This window comes from Manis pentadactyla, chromosome 5, assembly GCF_030020395.1.
Source record: "Manis pentadactyla isolate mManPen7 chromosome 5, mManPen7.hap1, whole genome shotgun sequence".
NCBI classification, from domain to species: Eukaryota; Metazoa; Chordata; class Mammalia; order Pholidota; family Manidae; genus Manis; species Manis pentadactyla.
In genome coordinates, this window is record NC_080023.1 from 21,343,343 (window position 1) to 21,366,008 (window position 22,666).

At 33.0% G+C, this 22,666-nt stretch overlaps 1 protein-coding gene across 6 annotated transcripts in view; it reads left to right on the forward strand.

Annotated features, from left to right (window-relative positions):
- Window positions 1–22,666, forward strand: part of TBC1D19 (TBC1 domain family member 19) — a 147,442-nt gene that overhangs the window by 70,547 nt on the left and 54,229 nt on the right. For all 6 annotated transcript variants that reach the window (XM_057502139.1, XM_057502138.1, XM_057502140.1 and 3 more), the window contains 4 exons: window positions 1,801–1,839; window positions 3,357–3,469; window positions 14,443–14,517; window positions 17,762–17,824. In XM_057502139.1, the coding sequence (XP_057358122.1) occupies window positions 1,801–1,839; window positions 3,357–3,469; window positions 14,443–14,517; window positions 17,762–17,824 (290 nt within the window). The remainder of the gene's footprint in view (window positions 1–1,800; window positions 1,840–3,356; window positions 3,470–14,442; window positions 14,518–17,761; window positions 17,825–22,666) is intronic.

A 22,666-nucleotide genomic window follows, 5' to 3' on the forward strand; every position in this document is an offset into this window, starting at 1 on the left:
GCTTATTTCTAAAAGAAAAAAGTATCGTCAGTTTTCACAGCTTTTCCTGAAGTGTTTTCCATGAAACATTCATCAGATAGATGTCCTGTGAAAAAGAAGAGCTCATAAAATCTAACAAATCCAAAATTAGGAGCTCATCCTTTCTCAGGTAGTAAGGAGAAAGAGGAGGAAAGGAAATTGAAAAACTGGTTTTCTCTAGAGTGGGGAGAAAAGTTGAAAGTTTTCCCCCTTATGATTTTCATAATCTTTTCTTATTTGTTTTGCTTTAATTTTAAAGTAACTTTTATACATATATAACTTTTATAATGTACACATTGAAAAGAACACAAATCACAAGTGTACAGATGAGTGAATTTGTATAAGTGGACACAGTTGTGAAACCTCCAACCAGATCAAGAAATAGAATATTACTAGCATCTCAGAAGCCTACTTAGACTTCCAGACTCTACCATCCCCATGGGTAACAACTCTCCTGACTTCTGATATCATAGGTTAGTTTGCCTGTTTGTACTTTATAGATGTGAGATCATACAGTATGTACTCTGTGTTTAGCTTCTCTTGCTTAATGTTGGTTGTGAGATTATCCATAGTGTTGTGTGTAGTCATAAATCATTCATTCTCATTGCTGTATTGTAATCCAGTATATAAATATGCTACTATTTATCCATTCTCCTATTGATGATCATTTGAGTTGTTTACACTATTTAGTTATTATCAATAGTGCTGGTGTGAATATTCCTGTATATGTCTCTTGGTACATATATGTATGTATTAGGGTATATACCTGAGAGTGAATTGCTAATTGTCATAGGATGTGCATATATTCAGTGTTCATAGATGTTGCCAAACAGTTTTCCAAGGTGGTTGTACATAATTTAAACTCTTACCACCTTTGTATGAAAAGTTCATTTTGCTTCATTTCCTTTGCATCTAGAATTGTCAATCTTTTTCATTTTAGCCATTGCAGCCATGTATTTCATAATGGTTTTAATTGCATTTCTCTGATGACTGATGTGGTTGAGCATCTTTTCATGACTTTATTAGTCCTTTGGATCTCCACTTTTGTAAAGAACCTGTTCAAGTCTTTTGCCTATTTGTGTCAGGTAGTTGCCTGTCTTTATCTCATTGACTTAACCAGGAGTTCTTTTTATGTTCTGGTTACAAGTCCTTTCTCAGACATATGTATTGCAAATATATTCTCCTACTCTGTGACTTACCTTTTCACTTTCAATGCTGTCTTTCAATGAATAGAAGTTTTTAAAAAATTTTAATATGGTCTAGTTTATGAGATTTCCCAGTATGAATGGTACTTTAAGTCAAATCATTGCATCTCCCATATATTCTTTTTTAAATGGCATTTTTAATGGTAAGATTTTACCTATAATAGTATTAAGACTTATATTAAACATGCTTTTATGGTAAATTAGAGTAGAGGTAGAGCTTTACAAATGAAGCTGTCAAATGTTTTGTTTTGTTTAGGAAAAATATCAAAGATAAAGCACAAAATGTTTTTGCCTTATGAGAAGATACTCTTATTTTAACAAAGGAAAATTGGTTTATCAATTTTTCCTCTAATTAAATGTACATAACTCCCTTTTAATTCTATAAACTTTAAACAACTTAGAAAAATAAATTTTTCTACATATAAAGATAAATATTCTTAAAGTTTTCTATTCTAGAGCCACTCAGCCTTAAAAATAATTTAAAGTGTCAATACCAGAAAAAATATACCTAATATTGTTTTAATTGTAGTGGATCATATTTGTATCTGATAATTTTATTTGATTTGATCATTTTTAGAACTTTTTGAAAATGAGCATGTACGTATTGGGCAAAAAGGTAAGCTCATTTTGATTATTCTTATGCCAATTTCTGAAAATTAAGCAGTCTTAAGTAGATGTCTATATTTTATACCCACAACTGAAATTTAATCTCTGAAAAGCTGAAAACCTAAAAAGCGGTAATATTCAGCTACTTAGAAAATATAATGAGAATCTTTATAAAGAGGAGAGATACATCATTTTGGGTTTGTTAATGTCAGATAAAGAAGTACATGGGTGGTTCACTAAAAAGGAAATAATAAATGCAGACACACATTCTTCAAGGATGTTCGCTTAGTCCATTCAGCAGAATTTCATTTTAAAATCAAAGAGGCAGATTCTCTCTTTGATGTGCCCACATACTTCTCATTAGTGTTAACAAGAGTATGTTCCTGCATCAAGAAAGAATGTAACTGTCAGTTCACAATGGTAAGACTTAATAATTGAAGTGGCTCTTAGGGTTCTGGGAATAATTTCCCCCCATCTTTTGAAGATTCTTTTCCTTGTTTTTATAAATCCTGTTTTATCTTTGAAATATGAAATGTGGATAAGTTTGTGACAAAATGAACCTTCTATGGAAATTATATTGTCATATTCTAAACTCCCTAGTTCAATTTTTCAAAGTCATACCTATTTAAAAGACTTCATTTGTATGATTTGGCATTTTCATTAAACACAAATTAAAGAATATGTTTTGTCTCTTTATTTCACGTGATCTCTTTGTTTCTTTTGGTCTTGCTATTTTCATTTAGTATAAGATTTTTTTTCCCTTTGAAGAAGAAATGTAAGAAAACAGTATGTTAGACAAACATCAGCAGTTGTCTAGTGTGCCTTTTTTTGCTTTTTTGGTTTTGTTTGTTTTGGGAGGACTTTTATTTCCAGACTTACCACCTGGTATTTTCACTACAGAAAATAAAAATAAAAATAAAACTGAAAGCATAACATATTAATTTTGTGAATTTGACTCTTTATGAGTAATTTTTGGCCTTCCTAAAAGGTTATCAGATGTTTTTTGCTTTTACTCCTTTTAAAAATCCATTTTTCTGTTGATTTTGACAGATAGCTAAGAAGTCATCGAGTAGAATGGATATCTTACATCCTTTGTACTTTGTAATTCTTAGCCATAATACTTCAATACCATACTACTTCCAAATACTAGACCATTCATGACTTAGTACAATATGCAGAGGAAATTTAGGGTTTCTGTAGATATGACTTTACTTGATCATAGAATCCAAAATTATTTTATGTACTAACCACTAATTTCAGTTCCATGGAGCTATAGTGAAAGCAAAGTGACCTCAGATTACCTACATTAAAATTTTTGCCATGTGAGATAGGAGGTAGAGGAGCTTAAGGCTTGAAACTTTTAGGGCTGTAAATAGGGCCACATAAAAATTCAGAGTAAAAGAAGGTTGTCAACATGATACTAGAAAAAGGATAAAATGTTAGCTTCCCAAAAATTTGTTATTAAAGATTGCAATGTTATTTCTTACATATGAATTTTCTAATGAGGTTTTAATATACTTTTGGCAGTTCTAGCAGAACAAGATAGTGCTGCTGCTCAACAGTATGTCAGACAAGGAAGCCCCACAGCACTGAGAGCTGAATTATGGGCTCTCATTTTGAATATTTCCAGTCAACCTGAGGTAAGAAGAAAGGATGGGCTAAATCTGAGCTATTGATATTCATTTTCCAAAGACCAGTTATTCAAAATAGAAATGCTCTTGTTTCTTAGTCTTATATACACTCTTTAAAAAATTTTCAAATCACTGTAGTTTTGAGGTCTAAGAAACCTTAACATAATTTAATCACTGTGGACTTAACATAGAAGTTTTTGTTATTAATAATTAGTTGGATTGTGTAAATTCAGACATACAAGAGAACAATAAGTAAAATTTTAAGAAATGGAGTCTACCAATTTAGATCAGTGAAGATTTGTGGAAGAACTGGGACAAATAAGGATGGGTAACACAATATATGTAAATGAATACTTTTTCTCTATAGTTACTTTTGAAATATGCAATATTTTTATTGTTCTAAAAATTGACAGGTTATGTGGGAATATTATTTTTCTAAGTATAAGAACATTTTATTTTAGGAGATATAATGAATATGAGGAGAAATCAACAGATAATAAAATCAATAAAGAAAAATTATGTAAGACATTGATTCTTTTGAACTATTCTTAGTGGGGATTTTCTTCCTTTTTTTGTGTGTGTGTAAATCATCCATTTAAGGATTGGAATATATAGTAAATAAATAGTTCCTTTGCCTAGTGGTTAAAAACATGGGTTTTGTAATCATATCGACCTGATTTCAACTCCTAGCTCCCCTACCTTATTTGAAATATGTCATTGAGTGAGTTCAATTTCTTCAAACCTCAATTTACCCATACTTAAATATAGGTAATGATTATATCACAGAGGGGTTGTGAGAATTAAATGAAATAATGTATGTGAGTCTTTTAACACAGTGGCTGACATAAATGGTCACTATTAATCGCAATAATAATAAGTACATATAATTTTTTTATGAATTAACTATAATTTATAATAATGTAGTTTTTAAGAAAAATCAAACATTATTAGTATTTGCTATAAAAACTGCATTTGTAACTTCTGAAAGTTATGTATGCATGCATGGTGTGTGTGTGTGTATGTGTGTGTGTGTTTGTTTTAAATCTCCCTCTGTAAACAGCACAGTCAAAAATCAGTTGCTTCCTTTTTGAAAGAATAACCTTGTGATTTATTTCAAAGCAGTTTTAACCCAAATGATATTGTTGCTGATCTTTTGTGGCAACACTTTAGAAGTAACAGTTTGCAAATAGATTTGAGTGTAATGCTTGGCATTTTTGTAGAAATCAACTCTTGTAGAAGAGGTAATAACTTTTCCTGATGTGTCTGTGTAGATGACCTACCTGATTCACTGATCAGGAGCTAGATTAACAAATCCTGTCTCTGCAGAGGAACTAAACACTGCTGTTTCAAATTCAAGTTTAGAATTTTTCCAGAAGTATCATCCTAGAATAAAAGTAGTAATCCCAGATAATGATTATTTATAGTAATGTTCAAAGGCAGCTTTTACTCTTGAATTTTGGAGCTAATAATCATCTTAATTTTCTAAATGCAAAATAACAGGTCTGTAAGTAGAAATTACTATTTTCAAAAAAGCAATTTGATTTTATTGAATAATATATTTTCTGCCTGTTACACTTATTTTTAGCTATAAAAGTGTAAACTCAGTAAACTGTAGCAGTTCCAAAATAATTGTGGCAGGTGTACATTGAGGGGGAAGGGGAAAGGAGAATGCTTACTTCCTACCAAGAATACTTTATCAGAACTTTTCTTCAATTATTTTTCAATCACTTAAAATAAGTTATACATACAAATTCATCATAATTGAAGAGTTAGGGAGATAAACAGAATATTTCACATTTCACATCCATAAAGCTATTTTTAAAAAACTTACATCAACAGAAAGACTTCGGATATAATGCTTTAAGTTCCTAGTAGTTAATTTACTTATGACTTTCACTAGAACATTACTGATTTTTTTCTTTTTAAGAAAGAATGTGATAAGGTTATGATTGCTTTAGTATATTTCTACAATTCTAGGTATGTATCAAGATATCCATATTCAGTAAACATTCATATTTTTAAACTCTTTGCTTAATTTCAGTTTGCTAATGAGAGGAAGACAGAAAATTTTCCTATGCTTTGTTTTAGGTACTTGCCTACTGACAAAATAGCCAAGACTAGTATTAATATTTAAGGTTTTCTTTAGTGATTTCATAATAGGTTCTTCACAACCTTACCTGGGTCCACAAAAATACCCAACACTCCTAGATTTTCCTGGACAGCTGATCTTGTCTTCACAGTGCCTGTTTCTGGCCTTCACTCTCCTCAACCACTTCTTTTCAGACTCTTAGCAAAAGACCTCACCTTCTCCTTCAGAATAAATGGAAACCATTATAAGAATTTAATTCAAATTCCTTCCACCAAATCTGTAAACTTAATTGCATCAGCACCTGTTCTTGTCTCCTCTACTTTAACAGATAAGCCTTCTGAAAGAAAAGTCAGTGCTGGATGCTCCTACTTCCTTAATTTCACTAATTACTCAGTCTGCTCTAGTCTGGCATCCACCCCACTTCATAATTACTACTGCTTACCTAAAGCCACCAGGAGCAGTGAGCCCATTTTAGTCTTTACATCTACTGCATTGTACACTATTGCCTACTCTGTCCTTGAAGTATTCTTCGTCTTTAGTTTACCCTGTTTTCTTAGTTTTTATTTCTCTCCTTTTTCCTTTTTTAAAGTTTCTATTTGGGTTTCTCTGCTGGACCTTAAGTGCTTGTATTTCCCAGAATTCCATTTTGATCCTCTTTTCATTCTGTACATTTTTCCTGGACTGTCTCATCCACAAGTCACCTATTCCCGAATGGCTTCAACTCTTGTTTTCAACCAAACTTTCTCTTAAACCTAAAACATTTATTTCCAGTTGCCTATAGATCTCCATCCAGTATGTGTTCTGAAAGTGTATCAGATTTATGATATCTAAAAGAAAAGGCAATATCTTTACCCCAATGTGTTTGTGGACCTCCAAGAGATGCTGTATTGTCTCTCTTTGCACCACGCTGTTCTCTCCTTAGATTTTGTCTGTTTAGAGACTCATACTCTTCTGTCAGATACAGATTATTCTTACCTTTTCTGAGGAGCCCTTGAACATCTCCTTTACCTTCTCTTCTCCCAACTCCATCACTTCTATAGTTAGATACTTCCTTCTTTTTTCCTCCTGTCACAACCTGGGCAGGAGCAAAGTCCTAAAGACAGAGAAACATATACCATACTTCCTACTCCATTTGGCTGCCTCCCTTTCTAGGTTGCGTACCTGAGGACAGGTTTTTTTCTTCTTCACCATCTGTCATGTCAGTATCTTGTACAGTGTTTAGAAATGATAGGCTTATCTAAATGTTTAGTGAACTATAAAATGTCAGAAATGTTCTGTGAGTTCTTTCATTTCCTCAGAGTAAATTTCTTTATTCTTTAGTTAAAGAGAGTGTAAATCTGCATAAAATAATAAATACATTTATACTAAAATTTAAGTATTCTTTGAGTCTAAAAATTTGGGCTACTTTCTTTTTCAAAGATTGCCTTTGATAACCATAATACATTAGTCTTAAACATCTATATTACCAGCACTTATACAAAATATTCTTTAAAAATATTGTTATTGGTAATCACTGCATTTTATAAATGCTTATGTAATTTTATCAATTAAAATTGACATAAAAATTGTCCCTTATCACTGTACATGTTGTAATTTTGACTCCCCTATCCACGCTTTTCTTACATTTTTTATGGACAAATTATACTAAGAACTGTTGAAACCAAATACCTTAGACTGGGAATTAGGAGAACTGGTTCAGGCACTAGCTAGTTCTGTAATTTTGGCTAAGGCAATTAATTTGGCCAGATCTCATTTTCTTCATGTGCAGGTAAGGAAATTTGACTAGGTATTTCTAAGGTCCCTTCTAGGTCTCAAATTCTCTGATATGTTTTGCTTTTTTCTCTATAATTGAAAATAGATTTTTGTCAGTAGCACTGTTACATGTCTAAAGTTATAGACATTAAGTTATTCACAGCATTTTGAAGATATGCTTCTTAATGGAAGCATATTACACTAAAATTAGAATTGTAATGCCTTCTATTAAAATATGTATTAATTTTCTAGCACTGGTCTTGAAGGGTGTTTGTTACAAACTTATAACAAAAGCATTACAAATAATTATAATTTAAATAGCAATAAAATGGCATTCCTTGTGAGAATTTATAAATTGTAGGTAATAATGCAAGTATGAATCCATGTTTACAGTATATATTACCTAAAGAAATATTTCATTTAATTGTTTGGCTTCACTTTTTTAATATAAATGTAAACTCCCAAAAATTTAAATAACAAAATAAATTAAAATCACTCAAACTGTTCTAAAGCAGTATTGTTTTATTAAGACTATTTTTTAGATTAGTTTTAGGTTCACAAGAATTGAGGGGAAGCTACAGAGATCTTCCAGATGTCCCATGCCTCCACACATGGAATTATCAACATCTGCTACCAGAGTGGTACATTTGTTACAATTGATGAACTTACATTGACACATTATAATCACTCAAAGTTCAGTGTTCACCTTAGGGTTCATCTTGGTGTTGCATAGTCTATGAGTCTGGACAAATGTATAATTATATTTATCTGACATTATGGTATCAGAAGGAGTATTTTCACTGCCCTAACAATACTCTGTGTTCCACCTATTCATCCCTCCCCATCCCCCCTCACCACCCCAGCAATGACTAATCTTTTTACTCTTCTCATAATTTTGTTTTTCCCATAATGTCGTGTAGTTGGAATCATCTAGTATGTAGCCTTTTCATATTGTAGCCTTTTCTTTCACTTAGTAATATGCATTTAAGATTCCTCTATGTCTTTTCATAACTTGATAACTCATTTCTTTATAGCACTGAATATTATTTCACTGTGTATGTATCACAGTTTATCCATTCACCTACTAAAGGGCATCTTGGTCATTTTCAAGTTGTGGCAATTATGAATAAAGCTGCTGAAAACATCCATGTGAAGGTTTTTATGGTGACATAAGTTTTCAGCTCCTTTGTGTAAATACCAAGTACAATGTAGATCATATGGTAAAGAATATTTAGTTTTGTAAAGAATCTATCAAATTGTGTTCCAAAATGGCTGTACCACTTTGCACTTCCACCAGCAATGTTTGAGAGTTTCTGTTGCTCCACATCCTCATCAGCATTTGGTGTTGTCAGTGTTCCAGATTTTAGCCTTTCTAATAGCTGCATAGTAGTATCTCATTGCTGCTTTAATTTGTATTCCCCTGACGATATGATGCAGAGCATCTTTTCTTATGTTTATTTGCCATCTGTGTATCTTCACTAGTGAAGTGTCTGTGAAGATCTTTCACCCATTTCTTAATCAGGTTTTTTGTTTTCTTCTTTTTGAGTTTTAAGAGTTGTTTATTTTGGATAACAGTCCTTTATCAGATATGTCTTTTGCAAAATTTTCTCTCATTCTGTGGCTTGTCTTCTCATTCTCTAGATGTTGTCTTTCACAAAGCACAAGTTTTTAATTTTAATGAAGCTAGCTTGTTCATTATTTATTTCACTGGTCATGTGTTTGGTGTTACACCTAAAAAGGCATCATCATACCTAAGATCATCTAGGTTTTCTCCTATGTCATCTTCTAGGAATTTTATAGTTTGCATTTTACATTTAGGTCTGTGATCTGTTTTGAGTTAATTGTGAAGGGTGTAACGTCTGTGTCTAGATTTTGTTTTGCACATGGATATTTAGTTGTTCCAGCATCATTTGTTGAAAAGACTCTTTGCTCCCTTGTATTGCCTTTGCTCCTCTGTCAAAGATCAGTTGACTATATTTATGGGGGTTTCTTTCTAGAATCTATATTATTTTCCACTGACTTATTTGTTGATTGTTTTGCCAATACCACACCATCTTGATTACTATAGTTTTATGGTAAGTCTTGAAATTGAGTAGTGTCTGTCCTTCAACTTTGTTGTTCTTATTCAATATTGTGTTAGCTATTCTGGGTCTTTGGACTGCCCATATAAACTTTATAACCAGTTTATTGATATCCCCAAAATACCTTGCTGGAATTTTGATTGAGATTGCATTGAATGTATAGATCAAGTTGGGAAGAATGCACATCCTGACAATATTGAGAGTCTTCTCTCTATGAACATGGAATATCTTTCCATTTATTTAGTTTTGAACTCATTCATCAGAGTTTTGTGCTTTTGTTCATATAGATCTTGTGCAAATTTTGTTAGATTTATACTAAGTTGAAATCATTGTTTTTCTGGTGCTAATGTAAATGATACTCTGCTCTTAACTTCAAATTCTACTTGTTCATTGTTGATGTGTAAGAAAGAATTTGACTTTAGTATATTAACCTTATGCCTTGCAACCTTGCTATCATTGCTTATTAGTTCTAGGAGTTTTTTGGTTTGTTTTATTTTATTTTTTCTACACAGACAATCCTGTCATCAGTGAACAAAGACAGATTTATTTCTTCATTCCCAATATGAATACTTTTGATTTCCTTTTCTTGTCTTATTTCATTAGCTAGAAATTCCAATATGATGTTGAAAGGAATGTTAATAGGGGACATCCTTGCCTTGTACCTGATTTTAGTTTGATAGCTTTGAGTTTCTTGGTATTAAGTAGATCTTTGCTACAAGTCTTTTGTAGGCTTTTCTTATCAAGTTGAGGAAGTTCCCTTCTATTCCTAGTTTACTTGGAATTTCTATTTATCTATTGATATGATCATGTGTTTTTTCTTTTTTAGCCTTCTAATGTGATGGATTACAGTAATTGATTTTCAAATGTTGAACCAGCCCTGCAGATGTGGGATAAATCTCATTTGGTCATGGTATATAATTCTTCTTATACATTATTGGATTCAATTTTACTAATATTTTGTTAAGAATTTTGTGTCATTGTTCATGAGAGATGTTGGTCTATAGTTTTCTTGTAATGTCTTTGTCTATTTTCAGTATTAGGGTAATGCTTGCCTTATAGAGTAAGTTAGAAAATATTCCCTCTGCTTCTGTTCTCTGAAAGAGATTGTAGAAATTTGGTAGAATTTCTTCCTTAAATGTTTGGTAGAATTAAGAAGTGAACCCCTCTAGGCCTGTCTGTTCTAGAAGGTTATTAGTAAATACAGACCTACTCAGATTTCTATTTCTTCTTATGTGAATTTTGGCAAATTTTGATGTCCAAGTAATTGTTCCATTTCATCTAGGTTATCAGATTTGTGGGCATAGAGTTGTACATAGTATTCCTTTATTATTCTCTTAATGTCCACAGGATCTGTAGTGATGTCTCCTCTTTCATTTCTGATATTAGTAATTTGCATCCTCTCTCATTTTTTCTTAGCCTGGCTAGAGGCTCATCAGTTTTACTGATCTTCTCAAAGAGCCAGGTTTTGATTTCAGTGATTTTTCTCTAGATTCCTGTTTACAGTTTCATTTATTTCTGCTCTAATATCATTTCCTTTCTTCTGCCTCCTTTGGATTTAATTTGTTCTTTTTCTAACTTCCTGGAAATCTAGATGATTGATTTTAGATCTTTCTTGTTTCCTAATGTATGCATTCAATGCTGTAAGTATTCCTCTTAAACACTGCTTTTACTGCATCCCACAAATTTTAATGTAACACTTCCATTTTCATTTAGTTCAGAATATTCTAAAATTTCTGTTGAGATTTCTTCTTTGATCCATGCATTATTTAGAAGCGTGTTGTTTAATCTCCATGTATTTAGGGGATTATCTAGTTATCTTTCTGTTAGTGATTTTTAATTTAATTCCATTGTGATCCAAGTGCAGGCACTGTATGATTTTTGTTCTTTTAAATTTGTAAAGGTTGTATGTTTTATGACCCAGAATGTGGTCTACTTGCTGAATGTTCCATGTGAGCTTGAGAACCATGTGTATTCTGCTGTTGTTGGGTGAAGTACTGTGTAATGTCCATTATATATAGTCGATGGCTGTATTGAGTCCAACTTTGTCCTTACTGATTTTATGCCTGCTGAATCTGTCCATTTCTGATAGATAAGTATTGAAGTTTCATTTCAAGTGGAAATGTATGACTTATTAAATAAATGATGCTGATAATTAACCATCTTCCTGAAAGAAAACAGTCAGCCCTCTTGTTTTCCATATATAACAATAAGTTCCAGGTAGATTATAAATATTTAAATAAAAAATAGCAATTTTCAGAAAAAATAGGAAACTATTTGTATAAATATGTGGTAGGAGAGCCTTGCTTTAGGCAAGCAAGAAAATCCAAAGCCACAAAGAACTTTTTAAAGATTTGTCTATGGATACCACAAACAAGAATCACACACACATGTTGTTTTGAGAAAAAAGTACTTGCAACACAAATGACAAAGGGTTAATCCTCATTATAAATATAATCTGTCCAATTAATAAAATAAATTGAATTTTCTTATAGAAAAATAAGTAAATGTTATGACAGGCAAATCATTGATGTGGAAATTCAGATGGCCAGTAAACAAATGAAAGTATGTTGAACTTTATTATTATTTGGAAAAGTATAAATTAACACAAAAATAAGGTACCATTTTCCATGGGTATGTTAAAAGAGGTGAAAGTAAACTTATGCTTTCATGTGTTGCTGGTGGGAATTTGAATTGATACTTTTTCGGAAAGTATCCAGGCAATCTGTAGTCCAACTAAAGATACATACAGCTTTCATCCTTCCATCCTATCTTTGCCAGTTTATGCCATAAACATAAAAACATGTGCTTAAGGACATTGATTGCAGTGTTACTTGTAGGTACAAACAGCTAGAAATAACCTGAGTGTCCATCTAATAGGGGAATGAGTAAATAAACGGTGATGCATCTATTGCACAGCTTTAAAAATATTGAAGTATATGTAGCTATCACAAAGAATGAGATAGGTATATACTTGTTAACATTAGAGCAATGACCACGATAAATTGCTAGGTTAAAGAATGAATAATGAGTATAGTATGATTCCATTTTATGTTTAAAAACAACAACCAAGACCCTAAATATTATTTTATATTTGTATAAGCATGGAGAAAGGTATAGAAGATAAATTATAAATAAATTCACAAATATAATGTAAATCACATTAGTTTCTTCAGGAGGGTGGGATGGAAAAAGAAAAGATTATTAACTTTTTTTTTACCCAGCTTTTAATGTTTCATTTATTATAATGGTCATATATCAGTTTGTAACTTTAAACTAATTTTATTTTTAAAGAGAGCTATAACTTTAAACTTCTTAGCTTTTCAATTCCCTTCACTAGAAAACATTAGAATACAATACTAGGCCCATTGCCAATTATCAAGGGTTTGTTTTTGAATTAGGTGCTGTTTCTGCCATTAAGAATGTTTTATCCTAATGGGAAAGGCAGTATATACAGAGAAGACAAGTAATGATTCTATAGCATCTTACTACACTGATGGATAGTGACAGTAATGTAATGGGGTATGTTGGGGGAACTTGATAATAGGGGGAGTCTAGTATCCATAATGTTCAAGTAATTGTACATTAACGATATCAAAAAATTAAAAAAAAAACAGAATGTTTTATTCTAGCAGAGAGATGGGTTCAATAGGTACAATAGAAGTTAAATAAAATAGTAAAATAATTTTGATTTAGTTAAGAAATCATAAGAACATGAATGGGAATAAAATAAGGCTTTTTAAATTTCAAGATTAAAATTACTAAAAATAGCCAGAAAATGCCCAGATTATCTTTAGTCAAGGAGCACTTTAACTGAAATCAGGGAACCATGTATGAAGCATATTTCAAGATTAAGAAATCATATTTCAGGAAACATCGGGTTGGATGCCGCCATGCCAAGGCAACCACATGCCGCAGTTACTCTTCTTTGTCCCCGACTACCCTCCTGCAAAATTCTTCCTTGTTTGAGGGAATGTCTTCAGAAAGAATCACACATATTGGTGTGCACTGATGGAGCCGAGCAGTGTTTGGAAATGGGCAGAAACCAAGGCTAAATTGCCTGAGAGTTGAATGGAGGGATTCGGAAGAACATAGGGGTCAGTTAAAGCAAGGAGATGATGCATACATACCTCTAACACAACTAACTGCACGCTTGATCCTTACTTTCATTTTATTTTAACCTTTATTATAAATGTCCTGATCATTAACCTGATGCTTAACTGGATTACAGTCTCAGATTCCTCTTCCCTCTTTCCTTGCCTCCCTCCTTCCCTCTTTTTCCTTTCCTCTCCATTCCCATCCTTTCCATCTTCCCTCTGTTCCTTCAGTTTCTAATTCTCTGTTAAACATTGGCCTAATCTCTTCACTGTATGGAGTTAATCAGATTTTATAGCATTATGGGACTATATTCTAACATTTGAAAGAACTGACTTTTTTCATATGCTGTATGATTGCTTTTACTACCAGGGATGATTTAGTATGCTTAAACTTTTCTATTTTATAATTATTTAGATATTAGAAAGTAAGTATAGAGTAGTCCTTCTGGGTTTTTATACAGTTCTAGGCCCAGGTGATCAAATCTTACTACTTTTGTCACCTTGGACAAGTTGTTTTTTTTCCCTGAGCCTCAGTTTCTCAAATGTAAATGTGAATAATAATCACTGAACTATTTTATTATGTTGGCATAGGATTAAATGAGTTAATTCATGTATAGTGGGTAAAACAGCTCCTGGCACTTAGTAATTAATAAATACTATATTTGCTATTAAAGTTAAATGACAGTTAATCAGTTTAGCAAACATTAATTGAATTACCCACCAGGGGCCAAATCTTATCCTAAGTGACAGGATTAAGTATATTTATTGAGCATCTATTATTGGCCTGGCATGGAGAATATAGTGGGGAATAAAATAAAGTCCCTATTCCTCTTCATGTTTATAAAACTATTAATGACTATTATTTATTAAAGTTTGAGTTTATATTTATGTTGTATTTATATTTATACTAAGTTGACATTATGTGATTGGCCTTTAATTTTTTGTTTGTTTTACTTTTAAATCTAGGATATCTTATATTATGAGCAGCTTAAGACCAATGTGATACAACATGACCTTTTGGTGGACAGTCTAATTTATAAAGTAAGTAAAAGTGTGCATAGTTTTCCATTTCCATTAGAAATTATTAAGGGACTTCAACATACAGGGCCTGTGCTATGTATGATGATACATGTCAACCTTGAAAGATAATTTAAAGTGATCATTATACTTACAAAGTTAAGATTGATTTTCAAAATCTGCAGTCTCCATTCAATATCTGCTTTCCCTTTGAAGCTGTCCTCATGATCCTTTCCTGGGCCTTCCATTTTTTTTGTTTAAAGAATGGCAAGTATTTCTTGTCCTTACAAATTCAAGTTTTCCACACAAACTATGGAACTGAAAGGAAAACGTGACTATAATTCTTTCATCTTATTTGTCTCATGATTCTTCAGGGCCTACTTGTTTACTCTTTCATATTGAAGTCATTTTTATTTTTAATATTTTGTAGTTTCTAGACATATGGTTAAGTACATTTTTTTGATCAAGTTGAGAGTTGACATGTAGATGTAAGCATATATAGGCTGTGACTGATTCTGGATTAATAAGTAAGCTCTTTAAAAAACTTAGATTTTAAATTTAGAACTTGTAAAATAGAGGAGAAGGGCATATTAGTCCAAGACTCAGAAATAGGGGAGAGAAGATTGAGGACCTGAAGATTTGTGTGGGTAGAACATGCCCAAGGTTAATAATGGCAACAACTACTAGCATTTAGTACTGCTTACTATGTGCCATACAGTGTTCCAGGCTTATTACACAGATTGTCATTTGATCTGGGCAGCTCCCTTAAGAGTAGCAAATACCAGCATTTAGGTTGTAAATGATTCCATACACTAAATGATAAATGCATTTTTTTCCTGGAAAAGAAACCTGCATTCTACAAAATCATGCCTTAAAAATAATAGAGCTTATAGGAAAAATAGGGTAGGGATAGGTTTTGCAACTTTGTTCCCAGAGTACTAACAAAAAATAATCAGTAGCTTGGGAGATGAATTGGACAGTTCAGGCAGGCTGCTCCCAGAGGAGCATTAAAAATGTACAAAAATAACAAAGTTGAAATGCTAAAATAAATTAGATGGAAGTGATGTGCTGGGCCACTGGGGCTGCTGTTAAGTTGGACAAAGAGGAAGTGCAGCAACTAACAGTCATGCAAGACTGGGGATGGGCCTCTTTGGAGAGGGAGCCCAGTATAGTCATTCATGTTTAATTTTCTTGAAACACAATTATAAGGGCTCATTCCTGTGCAGTAGCTGAGCTGAAGGTTTTTCCCTTCCTCGTTGAAGGTTATGCTTCTGTTGTTCTGGCTCCCCTGTTTTAAAGAAAAATTGCATACGAATACACAATTACCATGTTATACAGACATCATTACCTTACTGACATCATTCCCTTTTACTATAACAAAACAGGAAGTGCTATTTTTTTTACCATTTTACAGATGAGGGAACTGAGGTAGAGATTAAGTAAATTTGTTTAAATTCACTTATTAAATAAGAAAATCAAGATTTGAACATAGGTAATCTGACTTCACAATCATACTCTTAACCACTGTACAGGGAGCAAAGATGAGGAGAGTTAAGAGGATACAGTCTTTTGATGAAAAGGCTTGACTTTCACAGAGGTTTTACAGCAGATTGGGGTCTCAGGTACTACTATGAACTTTTGAGGTCAAATAATTATGCTCAGGGGATTATGTTAGCAACAGTGTAAAAGAGCTTTTGGACTTTAAGACCTTCAACCTCTTTTCTATTCAAATGAGAGAAGGCTCAGAAGAGAAATTCAGAAAATCAGACAGCGCTAACATGAGTTCTCTTCACTGCCAACATGAATTTCAGTTTAAATCAGTAAAGAAAATCTGCTGTGAGAAACAGGTTGCATCTGAAGAACTGAATATGAGTTTTGGTAGAATCAAGCTGGACTATCTACAACATGAGTGTTTTTAGGAAAATATCTGCCTCTGGGTGTTCCTCACTTGGATTAGTTGAGTTCCACTGAGCTTGTTGGAGTGATTCCAAATGTTATTAAAGTCATTCTTTGAGGGAATGAGCATTTAAAAAAATTATTTGAAGTTTCATTACAGCTCCTTTTGGCAAAGACTCATTTTTACTGTAACTGAAAATAAAGTAGAATTATTTTAGTATTTAAACGAATGAATGGAGCAAGGCAAATTCAACTCAGAACATCATCAAACCCTCTCTAAGCTAGATTTTTAAATGGTTCTCTTTGGACTGTATATTTTTCTCCCACAAACTGGCCTTGTATCCACATCTACAGTTTTTTTACCACTTAGTATGATCCAACAGTTGATACCCATGTTTCTCAACATTTTCTTAATTATTACCCCCCCTAAGAAGAACATTTAATTAATTTTTCTCTAAAATAAAAAATTAAATACTAAAGAATATTATTTTCTTGGGCAGAAGATAAGCTTTGGAGGTTCACAAACGATTGAAATATGTAAAATTTTTTGGCTCCTAAGAATCAGCTTTCACCCCCTTACAGACAATATCATCCCTGTTGAGAATGCATTATCTCTACCTCTATTCACATTGTCTTCTGACTTAGAAGACTGCCCCTTTCTTTTCTGTTAATTTGTATCTTTAAGTGTTTCTAGATTTAGTACACATTTACTACCTCCAGAGTCATACATGACTCATTTCATCCTCCCCTGATTGCTGCCTTACTCAAAAGCCTGGTTGAGTTTTGTAGAATAAACAATATTATCATGAATTTCTATAATATTTCTTGGCAATTATTCCCGTATTTCTACTATCTATGTTTTCCTGCTGGTGAGATTGTAGACTTCTTAAAGAAAAACACTGTCTTGCTTGTTGGGTAATAAGCAATGACCTGCAAATGAAATCACAAAGGCATGGAAGATTGTTGGTACTTGGAGGGAATGGCAAGAATGTGGACTTGAACAGTGCAGGATGAGATTGGAACAGTAATTTGGGGCCAGATTGTTATAGTTGCTTCTGAATGTTAAGATTGCATTTGCTTTTCCAACTCTAAGACACCTAAATATTAGATTAAAAGGAGGTAAAATTAAAATAAATAATGAGGAATTACTAAGGAAATCTTAAAAAGTATGAGCAATTTAAGGTAAAATAATGTGTCACATATATTATTCAAGTAAATTTATAACAGTGATAAAATCTGGGAAGTTTATAATCATACATCAAGTAACAAAATCCATTGCAGTCTTGTTTCTAGATAGATACTTTATTTATGTCTCAATGCTATGGACATATTTGTTTAGGCTCTTATCAGTACTTTCTACTTTTAATTCTAGGATGTGAAGTTGACAGCAAGCAATGATGATTATTATTTTGTATTTGAAGATTATTTATATCAGGTAAGTTGAAAAAATAATGTTTTAAGTTCTGTAACTCAGGATACCTTAGCAGATATCTCTGTTTTTAACTGAATCCTGAAATTCAAGCCATTTTTTTTTTCATATGTTCCAAGTTTGGAATAAGTTAACTTGTATTCTTAAGTGGGATTAAGTTGTGAGAACCTGAGTTCCCAAATAAGTATTTTAGACTGTTCCTTTTGGTCATATCTGCTACAACCAGTAGAGGTATAAACACAGATTATTACATTGGATGTCAAATTTAGGTTTAAGCCATGTAAAGATGTTTAGAGAAAGCATTTTACATGATACTTTTCTATTAAAGGTATTGAATAAATAATAAAATGTTTTAGTTTGAAGTGACACGATTACTCTTTGATCATTTCATGTGCTGCTATTGTGGATTTTTGGATCCTTACCTACATCTTTTTCATATCTACTAAATAAAACACATATATAGAAAAAAATATAATTTATATAGAATTTCCTATATGATCTTTTTTTTAAAGATCACACATACATCACATACATAATAATAATTTTATTTTGAGTGAATATTGATGTAAGTTCCACATAGCAATTTTCTGCTTGATTAAGTATAAATCAATCCCAGCTGTTTGCATCAGCAGGTTTCTGTTTGGTAACAGTGGTGGTGGTGTGCATTGGGTAACTCCCTGGAAAGGAAATCCGGGACAAAATACCTCTAAAACCGAAATCAGTCAAAGGGAGAAATACCTTTATTGCTTACAAACTGCAGTCTGGGGCCATCTCTCTTTCCTGCTCTGGCAACTCTCCCCCTAACCTCTCAGGTTCAGATAAGCCCTTGATTGCCCAGGTAATTACCCATTGATATGGAGATGGTGTACTGCTCTCTACCCCTGAGGACCGCCTGTTCATATGCAGATGAACTAAAGCCAGGCAAGATATTCTGGAAATATTACAATTTTATCCACAATCAGCTTTAAGAAAAAAGAGCTAAGTAAGAATTTCTCATGAAGATTTAATTCTACAAACTGAAGTGCAAAGATTTTATAAAATTTACTTGTTAAATTAAAATTTGAAATAACCATAGAAATAATTTTGAAGGAATGTGATTAATTTTTTAATTTTAAAAAATAGTGAAGATCTAAAATCCTAATCTTTAATGTAAAGTTAGTGATTAATTAAAAGTGAAAAAATACAGAAATCTAAAAGCTGATTTACTTATGTAGCCTTGTACATAATTCTCAGTACTCAGTAAAAGTTTGAATATACTGATGAAGTTAATGCTTCATTTATATAGTGAGTGGAAATTTTCACGTTTGGAATGGCAGCATAAGGAGCTCCAGAGAACCATCTCCCACAGAAAAACCATAACTGATGAAAAATTATTTTAAAAACAGAAATATTTAAAGTATCAGGAATCTGGCCTAAGGTCATACATCAAGTCAGCAAATGAATAAAAACATTTATTCAAGAAAAGCTGCTGTCTTTTCTTGAATCTCAGTAAGAACAATCTGCCATCACTTAAACCATGACACCCTCTCTCCCTACCCTACCCTCCACCCAAATCTACATGGTGGATTGATTCTTCAGTTCAGCCGAGTGTGCTCAAGAAGTTGGGTTTCCTTTCCCTCTAACTTCTAGTCAAGGTTACAATATTTCTACAGGGTGGGGGCATATGGCTAGTATTTCTAATACCCCTCAGCTCTGTGTTGAGGATGCTAAATCCTAGAAGAATGCTGCCAAGAAGTTAGACGCTTCCTTTTTCTACCCAGCCTCCACTCATAAGGCAGGCACCTGCCCCAAGAGCTTTACCTGCTCTCAACAAACTAAGAACGCTGGGGCCCTGTTGCTCTCACCCCAGCTTGCTTATAGGATGGAGGTTCCACCTGGGGTGAGGCAAGCTGAAAAGACCAGAGGCTACCAACCCCACCCAGTGACATTTTCAGAAAATAGAAGTGTGATTCTGAGAGAGAGAGAAATGGGCCACTGTCTCCACCCGGAACTCCAGAGCAGTGACTCAGATTTTGCCCAGGGAGAGAGGCAGCCAAAAGAACAGAGAGCTCTGAAGCACTCCTCAAAGAACTGACTTTAAATGGAGTATGGGAAAGTTCAAGCTAATGGGGCTCTCTAAAACAATGGAGATTTTAATGGTAGGCAAATAGGAGGCAGTGAACTAACTCAGCAAGAGTAACAAGCTAAACTAAAAGCCAGCTAGTTTACCAAAGGGGCCATGGATAGAGGCAGGATAAGTCTTGCTGGGTAGGGACAAACCTCAAAGACTGGCTTAAAAAAATAACTGCAAAGGATTGCAAATCGTGCAAAGAATTCCAAATTTAACTGAATCAGATATAGTCCAATTTATACTTGAGAGCATTGTTGAAAACAATAGAGCAATCAGCTGGCAATTTGTGGAGTCTAACATCTGGTTGTGATAACAATCGAGGCAGAAAGCTTAGAAGAGAGATCAGGGAAAGAGTAAAAAAAAGCCCTGCTTAAACCAGCGTCATCAAAGAGGGACTGCCTCTTTGAGGTACATCAGAGATTTCACACTGGAGAGAAATGAACTCCAAAAAAATATTAAAACTGTCACTAAACAAATAAAAAGCAAACTTAGGTTTGATGTAGTCCCATTTATTTATCTTTGCTTTTGTTGGTTGTACTTGCAGCATCATATCCAGGAAATCATGCCAGGACCAACGTCAAGGAGCTTTTTCTCTGTTTTTTTTTGTAGAAGTTTTATGGTTCAGGTCTTACATTTAAACAGTTAATCTATTGAAAAGACTATCTTTTCTCCACTGAGTATTCTTGGCTCTCTTGTCACATGTATTTCTTGACAATGTATGCGGGGGTTATTTCTGGCCCCTTAATTCTGTTCCATTGGTATATGTGTCTGTTTTTATGCCAGTGCCATACTGTTTTGATTACTATAGCTTCATAGTATAGTTTGAAATCAGGAAGTGTGAGGTGTCTGGCTTTGTTCTTAAGATTTTTTTTGGCTATCTGGGGTCTTTTGTGGCTCTATACTAATTTTAGGATAGGTGAAAAATATCATTGGAATTTTGATAAGGATTACACTGAATCTATGGATGTTTGGGGCAATATGGACATTTGTTATTTCTTCCAATCTATGACATCTTTCATTTGTTTGTGTCTTCTTCAGTTTCTTTCATCAGTCTTATAGTTTTCAGTGTACAGATATTTCACCTCCTTTGTTAAATTTATTTCTTAGTATCTTACTGTTTTTGATGCTATTGTGAATGGGATTGTTTCTTCTATTTTTTTTTTTTCAGATATTCTGTTAATATATATAAATGCAAATATTTTCTGTATGTTGATTTTGTATCCTGCAACTTCACTGAATTTATTGATTAGTCCTAGCAGGTTTTTGGTGGAATCTTTAGGAGTTTTTAATATATAAGATTGTATCATCTGAAAATGAAGACAGTTTTACTTCTTTCTTTCATATTTGGATGCCTTTTATTTCTTTTTCTTCCCTGATTGCCCAGAGTGATCTTTTAAAAATACCAGTCAATTCATGTCACCTGTGTGATTAAAACCAAAAAGGCCAAAATTGGGACTCTCTTGTCCCCTCCTGGCATGAGCCGGGAGATCTGTCCTTTCACCTTCTAAATAAAAGCCTGTACCTTGCTCTCCTAAAAAAAAAAAAAAAAATGCCAAAATCCTTCAAGGGCCTACCTGACTCTGCATGACCTGGCCCACCTCTCCAGCCTCATTTTTCATCTCTCCCCTGACATTCTCTGGCTCTGCAGTTCCTCTGATGTAGAAGACTGTTACCCTCCCCATTTCCCTTAGTTAATTCCTGTTTTTCTTCGGCTCTAAGCTAAAATATCTGTGCTCACATACACTTTCCCTGACCTTCTCCCTACCTCCCAACATGAACATACACAACAAGGTCATGGTTGTCTAATGTTTTTAGTATTACATAGTACTATTAATACTTTTTATTTATAGTACTTATTATAGCTTATTTTATAATTGTCTCTCCCATATAAATTCTATAAGTGTTTTGGTCTTCATTGTTAATTCTAGTCATAGCATGCTATAGTACTGAATAAAAATTTATCTTAACATCATATACTTTTTATCATTGATAGGCTTTTTTTTATTATTGAGAGGAAAACTTTCTTCTTTTATCTGGAAGCTTAATATTAGTACTTATTTGTTGGCTAAGGTTTTGCTGTCATTTTACAGGACTCTAGATTTCCTTCCGTTAGAATTTAGTTCTAGATGTCATGGATCCTTTTTATGAACTAACTCCTAAGGGAAACAGACTATTAATGTTGTGCAGTGCAAAAGATATAAAACAAACAAAATAAACTCAATATCTACTACCTGGCAAACATTTAGCTTGTTAAATTTTTTTCCCTTCATAAGTTAACTGTTTTGATCTATTTTGTCAAAGCCATTATGACATTAAACATATGAATACATAAATTATATTTTTAACCAAAGGCCAGTAATGGCATGATTTATAATGTGTTGACTATTCTACATGTCGACTATAGTGTGTGAGAAAAGAGACTATAAATTTGACAGTTTCATCCTTTTTGGTGACTGGAGAGAAGCGGTTGTCAATTTTAAATTTCAATTCCAAAGGCTTTTTGCTGATGGTAAAGGGATTTGCCAGGTAACAAATCTGTCTCATTTGGTAAACAGGGTCAGTAAGGGTATTGTTTTAAATGAGAATAGTAATAATTTCTCATAGTGCCAAAATTAACCTTGAAGATACAGTAGTCTCACTTTCTGCAGTTTCAGTTACCTGCAGTCAACCATGTCTATAAGTGGATGATCCCCCTTCTGACAAAGCACAGGAAGGTCAGTAGTAGCCTAACACTGCAT